General features: G+C 41.7%; 1 protein-coding gene across 1 annotated transcript; it reads right to left on the bottom strand.

Annotated features, from left to right (window-relative positions):
• Positions 1-5360: 5360 nt before the first annotated feature.
• On the bottom strand, positions 5361-7113 carry LOC147898086 (uncharacterized). The gene is made up of 2 exons (XM_087379911.1): positions 6512-7113; positions 5361-5927 (listed from the first exon to the last, which is right to left on the bottom strand). The coding sequence occupies exons 1-2, from the start codon at positions 6780-6782 to the stop codon at positions 5884-5886; spliced, it is 315 nt and encodes a 104-aa protein (XP_087236037.1). The 5' UTR covers positions 6783-7113; the 3' UTR covers positions 5361-5883.
• Positions 7114-9615: the final 2502 nt, after the last annotated feature.

Genomic DNA, 9615 nt, shown 5'->3' on the forward strand with positions numbered 1-9615 from the left:
AAACAGCAATTGCACATCTTGGGGTGGGCCGGCCTACTGCTTCTTGGGTTGCATTCTTTGGGGACCACGAGCAACAATTGATGCCATCAATGTCAATTGAGCTTCTGATTCTTCTAAAGAATGGAGGGCATGTGCTTAATAAATCAATGTCAATTGAGCTTCTGGGTCTTCTAAAGAATGGAGGGCATTTGAGCTTCTGGGTCTTCTAAAGAATGGCTTCTCGAAAGAAGACCTACAAGCTCAATTGGCATTAATTTATTAAGCGCATGTCCTCCATTCTTTAGAAGACCCAAAAGCTCAATTGATGATTTCTCGAGAGAAGCAAGCCAAAGCCATTTTGGAGCTACAAGGTAAGCCAAAGGCTAGTTTTTTCAGAAGCTCTCACTTACGCATACGGTGAGGACGTTGAAAGCTATTTTGAGGAATGAACTGTTTCGGGATATTTGTGTAATGGCTGATATTGATCATAATTTTTGAAAGCTTTTTCTTACGCATACAGTGAAGAGGATATCTGTGTAATGGATAAGTTTGTAAGAAGTAGATGTGAAGAACATAATTACTGTGGAAATACATAGCTTAGTGCAATTCACTTTTTTATGTGAGAGTTGTCTGTCTGCATGAGATTGTTCAAACATGACTAGGCAGATTTATTACTTGCCAAGGATCTTCACAAACAGTAGAGTTTATCAGGCATTGCCCAAAGTCTTGAGCTTTAGCTGTGATCATTTAGCACTTAACGTGCAACTGTCAGATGGGCAAAGCAATTTCTTGGGACTTGTCACGGGGTACTATTCTTGATACATAGATCAAACCTTCGTTTCCACTTGGTGGCTTGAGTTCATTTGATATATCTCCTATTTAAAGTCATTCTGTGAGTAGACCCAAAAGAGTTTGCTACAATCTGCTTAAAATTCGTTAATCATGGGATGCACTTTGGAGGATTCAGTGCAAAAATATTCTCACTGTTAACAATTTCCAGGCACTGCGTAGCAACACCATAGCAGTCATCTGGGAAAGATCATCCACACTTTGCAAGGCTAGCAATGTTAGGGAGACTTATAAGCAGGGCACATTCAAATCCATATCAGCAAGTAACAGAAATGAAATGTCACAATTGCTTGCTTTGCATCACAAGAATTAAACCTGGCAGAAAAAATCAGAGGTTTGGAATCAAAATAGAGAAATTTGTTGCTTTGCGCAGGTGCCAACATAAGATGGACACGAAAAGTCAACAGTTCCTTGCTATGATTTACAACATTTTAACCTAGAAAGGCTTTGAAAGCAATGCATACCATCACCAAAGTCAAAGCCAGATACCCCAACAGTATGTTCTTACAAACTGTTAGAAAGATGCCTGAGTTTGCTGGTCAATGACACCAGCACTCTGCCAAGGATCACAAATATAAGATGCAGGCAGAAGACACCTTACAAAGAACAAGAAGACCGTATGGGATGCTGGGGTCGTGGGGAGGACAGTGGCTGGTCTTTGGCTAGCCTCAGGCTCGGAGGGTGATCCTTTACACAGGATCAGTGGCTCAGTAGTTGGTTTGCTAGTTCTCCCCATTATGGTCCTCCTGATGCTTGGTGGTTTTGCTATCAGATTTTGACCCAGGTATCACTCAGGTATGGGACTAGGTACCCTGTACTGTTGGAATCGAAGTCACTTTGATTCTCTATAGATGGGAAATTTTGTTTATTTTTTCTGAAGGTTTTTTGCAAGAGATTCCTGGAATTTGAACCACTTCTCTTTCTATAATCATTGCTGGATCAAAATTCCTCTGCTGCATTTTTTGATTTTCTGAGGTGCCCTATTGATGGATGCCTCTATTGTCTCAGAGTGAATGCCTGTAAGTGTTCTGCTGCCAGGAGACTCTGGTGTAGTTTGGGTTTGCTCAATCAGTCCTGATTGGATCCCTGTGCAAAGGCTTCTTACATGTGCCTGCTGTCAAGTGACATGTGAAGTGACGAAGGGACACGTCAACTTCGAAAGTGTGCCTGTGCCATGCCTTGAATGAAAATGGTTGCGGTCCCAAGTGACAACCCCTTCCCAGCCCTCTCTCCTCTTCATTTGCACTTCTGCTCTGCTCCATACAGCGATCGCACCACCCTTCTCTAATTTCTTGGAAATCGTGCCATGACTTCCTATGCATCTCTCCTCCGGCTCTAGTCTTTTTGGTGGTGGCAAAGGGGTTGAATTGTGTGTACTTCCATCCATTCCAGCAGATCTACAGACCTCTTCTCTACCCATTTGCTTGTCTACTGCCTGTACCAGAGTTCCCCCTTCCAATGTACTCTTCTCTCCAAAGTGGTGCCCGTTTCCAAGGTTGAAAGGGGCTGGATTTGTGCACTTCCAGCCTTATTGTCTTCATTGTACTCGTCTGCGTCCTCCACAAATGCAGAGTATATGGTAGCAAGTGCAGTAGTATGTGAGGCCATCTGTCTGCATAGATTGTTGCCTGCTCTACCACCATAGGTCCCCTTTCCAATTTGATTGAATTGGCAAAGACCACCAAACATATCGACATGTGCTAAGAAGCAGGATTTGCTCTCTATGGAAGAAAAGCACCAGGCACTTCCCAAATTGTGCAAAGAGATATTGAGCCTCCAAGACAAGGATTGGTTAAATGCATCGGGGATCGATTACAGAACGATAAAGCATTCTACAACCACATAGACTAAATCAGGGGGAATGAACTTTAATGAATGTCCTATTAGTTGTGGAGTTGGTGGTGCAAGGATACGCTCTGGCCAATGGCCAAATTGTGTATCCTGTATCTTAAGTGTGGACTCAAGGGTCTCGCTCACCTGGGGGTAGACTAGATTTTATTTACTTAGTTGTGTGGGTGCCACATTACCTTGTCCAGTACTGGGATACCAGGATTTAGTGTAGCTTTCCTCATTCAGTTGTTGTGTGCCTCCCTTGCAATACAATGTGTTTCCTCCACCTGTGATGTTCCTTCCTTCGACCATGTCTCCTATTTCCATAAAGCTATCTTTCACTCCCTATGGATCCAAAATAAAAATCATTTATAGTAATAAAGAATTGCCTTTGGACTTAAAAAAGGCCATTCAGCAGAGCTTTGGGAGTTCGCCACACCTGTCTTCCGTTGACCTAAAAGGTTGAATGTAGAGAAAGGGAGCACAATCATTTGGCAATGGTACTACAAAATAATTTTACAGTCAACATATTGCATGATTATGATCTGTTGCACTCTTACGAACAATCACAATTGGAGGATTTTTTTCATGTCCAAGTAGAATCAACCAGGGGGGCGTGATTCATTTATTCCCCATTGGCTGCATGCTTCTTAAGATAGCTCCTTTTCTTTTGATAATGATTTTCCAGACGATGATGGAAAAGCCTGTAAATAATATACTTAAAGAAAAGGTGACTGACACATTATGGCACAAGCAGTGCTCTTTGTCAGGTCTCTCACTGTAAATGGTTATTTTGGACCTGGTTTCTGTACTAGGTCACTACTGATGAAGCATGTATATTGCAGAACCTGCTCTTGGATCTGTAGCCATTGCTGCTGCAGGAATTAGGTATTTATATCAAGTTTGCTGTGATCTAACTATCATCTGCATTTACATGGTCAGTAGAATTTGAACTTGAACTGTGCATGTTTTCAGTGGGCTCGCCGCAGCTTATCGTTTAAAGATTGAAGGGGTGCATGTGACAGTTTTTGAGGCAACATTTGATTCATGCATGCCATAAATGCAAGAACTTATGCATCATTGGATGTGGTAGAACTTGTTACATAGGGACCATTTGTTGCTACATAGAGGTGGCTGGTTGCTGTTGTTGCTGTTGCATAGGAGATTCATGTTGTTGCGACATTGTTCATCGCCCCTCATACCATGCAATTGGTTAATTGGCTGGAAGCTTGAATGTCTCGTGAATGCGTTGTTTGACACTTAGACGGGGATAATCCCATAAGCATGGGTGACACCCTGGAAAGCATGACATATAATACTTGTTGTTGTAGCCTCGCCTTCAGATCCCGCCGGCCTTTTTGGACTGAAGAGAGGCACGCACGGCAAGGCCGGGGGAGTGGGACCCCTCGTACACGGTGCAACTTGGGGCTGCTGCTGGCAGCCTACAGCAGGCTCGACCTGCAGATTTTAGGCAGACACTGATTTTGGTGAATATGCAGTTTATGAGACGGCCCGTATCAGTTGTTTATGGCGTGCAATTTTTGTTGTGACTGCTCACTTGCTGCACTTTGGGGCGACTTTGCTGTGTCAAACGCAGTGCATTGTGTCGGCCTAGCCCTCCGACACAACCCTTTGCATTGTGTTGGCTACCCTTGTTTGTGATGTGGTCAACGCTTGTTCCTTGGTGCTTGGCCAATGAGGGGATTGTTGTTGGACACTGTCCATCGCCCCTCGAGGCACACAATTGGTTAATTGGCTCGAAGCTTGAATGTCTCATGAAGGCACTGTTTGACACATGGATAGGGGAGAATAATCCCATAAGCATGGGCTCATAACTATGTCGTCTTTTTGCTGCCAATAACTAATGCCTAGAAAATAGTGGCAACAGGAGCAAAGGTTTCATTGAATTCAATGCCTTTCCTTGAGTGTATCCTTGGGGCTACCAAATTTCCTTCTATGCACCTCAAATGTCCATGCATCCTCACCTCGAAAGTCAATATCTCATATCTGATTTCGCATCCAAAAAGGCATTCGTCAACTCTTACTATGAAGCTTAAAAACCTTCTGCCACCACATTCTATATTGAGTTTCAAAATTCTGTTTCTTGAAGACGAGGGGACAGATAAATACGTCCTCAAACTACTCCTGATACAGCTGCCCCACGGCACTCTACCTTCAAAAAGCTTACAAGTTCTGCAAATCTGGTTTGGCTCCCAGTGCCTCTCATTAAACCCAAGGGGCTTAGCATGTGGGAAGAAATAGGATGGGAATGGGAAAGGGTGGTCTCATGCATATTTCTATTCTATTCCCATCCCGCCATGTGCTAACAAAAAATGAGGGTTTAGGTGGAAGAAAACACATGGCATCATTTCATGTGTTTAGGAGGTGGGGACCACATGGCAACAAGGACACATGCCATCCTTCCATGTTTTCCAATCCGTAAAAAAGAAGAACCCATTCTGGTTGCTAGGTCTAGACATTCTCCAACCATGAGACCTTACAGGAGAATGTCTTAATTGAAGTTTTTATTACAGAAGACAATGGAAACTCTTGTTCGTAGTACTATCACAACATGCTTATATGTAACATGTAAGACTCACAAAACTATTATGCAGGCTTACAAGATTGGAAATGAGCTTCCTAGTAATTGACAAAATGAATTGTGTTCTGCTATGACTTACAAGTTGCCCAAAATATTCTCAGAAGGCTGACAAGCTTGGATGCTCAACTTCTTAGTAATTCCAAAACTGCACTAAGTTATGCAATCAATTAGAAGCTGCCCAAAACTTGCTCATTGAGACCTCTTGCCCTTCACTCACTCGTTGTAGCCTCCGAGTCATAAAATGCAGGGCTGTGCCACTTATGGTTACCTTCCATGTTCCAGGGATCAGCATATTGGGCACCATATAGCCCAAGGATCCATTGTGTCAATATCATTCCACAGAGAAGATAGACCCCCATGGAATTCGGCTTCCTATGCCCATTCTTTTCCATTGTTGCTTGAAGTCCATCTGTTGCTTGAGGAGTTTGCCTCAACTCACATATCTTTGAAATCATCAGCTTGAGATCATGAATAGTAATGGGTTGCGCAACTGTAGCATGTTGAATTTCCTAATCAACTATTTCTCTCTTCCACATGGGACAAAACTGGATCTGGAACCCCTCTTTTTTGTGCTTGTACGTCCATCTAACCAATCAGCCAAGGAGGATGGTCCAATACCATATTTACGAGCTGCTATCCGTAGACCCAGAGTACCAGGCTCTACTTCCTACATCAAGAAACCAGAAGTAAGTACGTGGTTCATGTGGCCAAAGAATAAAAAACAGGAAACATATTGTGTGAAAGAAAGCCTAAGGAGCAAAGCTGGTGCAAAAGGAGTATTTGTGGTAGATGGCCAGCAAACGAATGGGCCTGATGCAGATAGATGGGCCACCAAGAGAAGGCGTGCACAAACTCCCCAACACTCCACAAGAAGATAAAAACTAGCAATGGCAGACTATGTGAAAGAAAGATGGAGGAAAAGGGAGCTGAGGAAGGGAAGGATGTCACCATGTGTGGAGGAACAGAGTACGTAGAGGAAAAAGAAAGACCTTTTTTACCTGTGAAAGGAAGGACTCCTTAATTCTGTGCAAAAGCTGTGATTAGTGATTTTTAAACAAGAGGTTTATATAAAGAGCAGATCTGGTGGGGAAGTTTGAGAGGGAGCTTTCAAATGTAACGACACTTTTGAATTGTGGAAGATGTCCAAATGTGGGGGGCTCGTTCAAATTTTTGGGGGGCTTTTGAAAAACGAGCCCGTTTCAAATCGTCTTGCAGGCAGCACAATATGTTGGGCCAACATTAAAAGCTTACCCAAACAATCTAAAGTTGCTACGCACAGCTTCCAGGACAGCTTCCAAGGAATTGGCACCATGAGCCGAACAGCCAGGGCTAGTAGGCAAACACACAGGTCCAGCACACGAGCAACAGCTTTTGGCTTCCCGAACGTGCATGCCTTGTACACGAACTCTCCTGCTTCCCTTCTCGAACAGCCATTCACAAAAGACGAACAACATTCTCCAGAGCCCGTGCAGGTGGACACAGAAATGGGGATCTGCCCTGCCTTGACCTGTTGCTGTTCCATTACCTGGCCGGAGATGACACTTTCATCAAGCACGAAGAACTGGTTTTGTTTACCTGGTTGTCGAACATGCAGGCACTAGAAGATAGCACCATTCCACTAGAAGATAGCACCATTCCGCTAATTTCATCAAAATGTTCGTGTGCGGGAGGGTGTTCCGAACCAAAACCATGATCGTGTACTGCACCCCGTACCTTACCAATACCAATCCTACAAACTCGTAGAGTCTTCCATGCTACATTTCTTCTCTTGCTTCTTTTGAGAATCAAATGTCTTTTGATACTGGCACTTCCACAGCTCCTTCCCTTTACTCTTCTCCTTCATTGCTATGGGCTTTCGCTGGCTACAATTCATGGTATAGGAAGGCTCTGCAACTGAAAAGCTTCCTTCCATGCATTTTTCTTCCTTAGAAACAATGCAACCATATCACTAAACTCAAGACTCTTTGAGCTTACTCGTAAAATTTTAACCAATTTTGGATATTTGTGTGGCCAGGGCCGTGAGTAAGCGAGGGGGTGCAGTATACAAACAGGAAAAGAATGGGCACAAAGCAGCCCTATTCCATGGGGTTTGTGGAATGATATTGACACTATGGATCCTTGGGCTATTGGTGATCCATATGGTGCACTCAGTTGAGACATGTGCCTAGACTCTTAGATTCACCCATTTGAGAGTAGAACAACTCTTACTTCAAAACTCTTAGATTCACCCATTTGAAAGCAGAACAACTCTTACTTCAAAAAGGACTTTGAATTATTCACTTTTCTTCCAAATAAAGATTCTACAATCTCCAATTGTCTGTTGCATTCTTTTTGACATCGATATGGTAAGAGTAATCTGGGCCAAGAGCCTTACCCAATATTCCAACAACCTTTTCATTTCGTTGCTCCCAGGTAGGCATCTTCTCGGGTTCATTGGCTTTCAGTTTCTTTTCTGCTCCAGAAATGATGATGTTTGTAGGAAGTGTAAATGAGTCAAGTTGCTAGGTAGGGAACTTTTGGCCATTAAACCTTAGAAACAAGCTTTTAGCTGACTTGTCTTTCTTCCACGGATCCATGACCTCAACGAAGATTCCTATTATTTGGGACAAATTGGACTATCATAATTCTACTCATGTCCAAGCCAATGAGTGATGAGTGTTGCTATCAAGACAACATCGGACCACAATTAGGACTTACTACATCTTGTTCTACCTTTGGCACAATCTAGGCACTATAATGATCTTTTGGTTTGCTCTCAAACTTTAGGGGGGGCTCCAAGGGCATGTCCACCATGTAGCCTCCTCCCGTGGGTACCATGAGACTATCATTTTCCCAATTGTGGATGACCTTTTCCACATGCAACCAGGATGCAACCATGGTCTTTTGATCAATAGGGGTTTAGCTCCCAGGGTTCTCTCCATTTCCATGCCAACAAAGTTCATGGGGACCTATTTAGACCTGAGCTCCCTTGACCAATTGAGGGGGCTAGACAGAGCATTGATTAGCAAGACAAAGGACAAAGGGACGGGCATCAATGATGTTCAAACCTCCTCCTTGTCATCTTCTTGTGCCTGGGCGAGGGGATAGAAGGGTTGTGGGAAGAGAGGTGGAGGTTGAAGGTGGGGAAGGGGGTTTAGCTGCGTGAACCATGTGCAACACCAACCTAAAATCATTGTTCTTGTCCCGCTTAGATATATACATACATAGGTAGATATGAGTTTGGATATAAAAAGTCCCATTAATAAAATGACCATACAATCCATTTAGACCAGAATTACACAATACATCAAATGAATAGAAATATATTTTTTCAAAAAACCAATAGCATTATTGTTTGGTAATAGAGCCTTAGCAGTATAATATCAACAAAGCTACTACGAGATATAAAAACATACATGAGTAATTAAAAGATAAGTCTTCAAATATAATGTTCTAAGCGAGGGGAATTCCACAAATAACCAATCCCAAAGTAACAAAGGTACTAAGAGAGATTAAAAGATAGATGGGTAATTAAGCACTTCTACCAAATTACCTTACCATATAGTACTTCCAAGGAACACTATGGACACTCACAAATAGAGCTTCCCAAGGTAAGCACTAAAACATTAAACAAATAATCATCTATACACTTGTTCACTACTACGCACAACAACTATATCAGAAAGCTTTTCTGAATGGTGTCCTCAAGCAAAGACCATGATTATTCAATTAGAAAAATTATCATAACATTATTAATTACGTGTGCAACTTATAGAAAGCCAAGTGTTAAGCAATGGCCTATATCAAGAAAAAACAAGTAATGTTAATATGAAGTAGAGGGTACAAAGATATTCTTTTAACAAAATTGTACTATACATCTTAGCCAAAGCAATCATATGTACAAGTGACTAAAATATTATATATTCAAGGTACCAAATTAAACCTATGACTTAGTAAAACAATTTTAATCTTTTAAGGTACCAATAACTAGACATTAAACCACAAGCTTATATAAATTTTCATATGTGTATTAAAGGTAAACCAATAAGTTGCCCAATAAATATATGTAAAGATAAATATATAAGCTACCAAAACTACTCACAACACTTAATTCAACAGGGTTGGATATAATATATATCAGACCTTAATGATATAACTAACTAACTAAACATAAAGATGATAAGTTAACATAAAAATTTCAAAGAAAAACATATATAATAACAACCAAAACAACTTTTTAAACAAAGCTATTAAAGACAACCCAACTAACATACTATATCAAAAAAATGTTAGAATGAGAAACCTTATAAGCCACTAAAGCTACAAACACCTTCCAACAGAACCAAACAAAGCTTAAATACATAACGAGAGCTCCG

The sequence above is a fragment of the Dipteris shenzhenensis genome, chromosome 9, assembly GCF_047967505.1.
Source record: "Dipteris shenzhenensis isolate YYH24624 ecotype China chromosome 9, Dip_SZ_1.0, whole genome shotgun sequence".
In the NCBI taxonomy this organism is placed as follows: Eukaryota; Viridiplantae; Streptophyta; class Polypodiopsida; order Gleicheniales; family Dipteridaceae; genus Dipteris; species Dipteris shenzhenensis.

Coding starts and splice junctions, on each gene's coding strand:
- LOC147898086 (XM_087379911.1), bottom strand. CDS start 6,782: ATGGAACAGCAACAGGTCAAGGCAGGGCAGATCCCCATTTCTGTGTCC. Junction 5,928..6,511: donor AGCAACTTTAGATTGTTTGG/GTAAGCTTTTAA, acceptor TTCTTGATGTAG/GAAGTAGAGCCTGGTACTCT.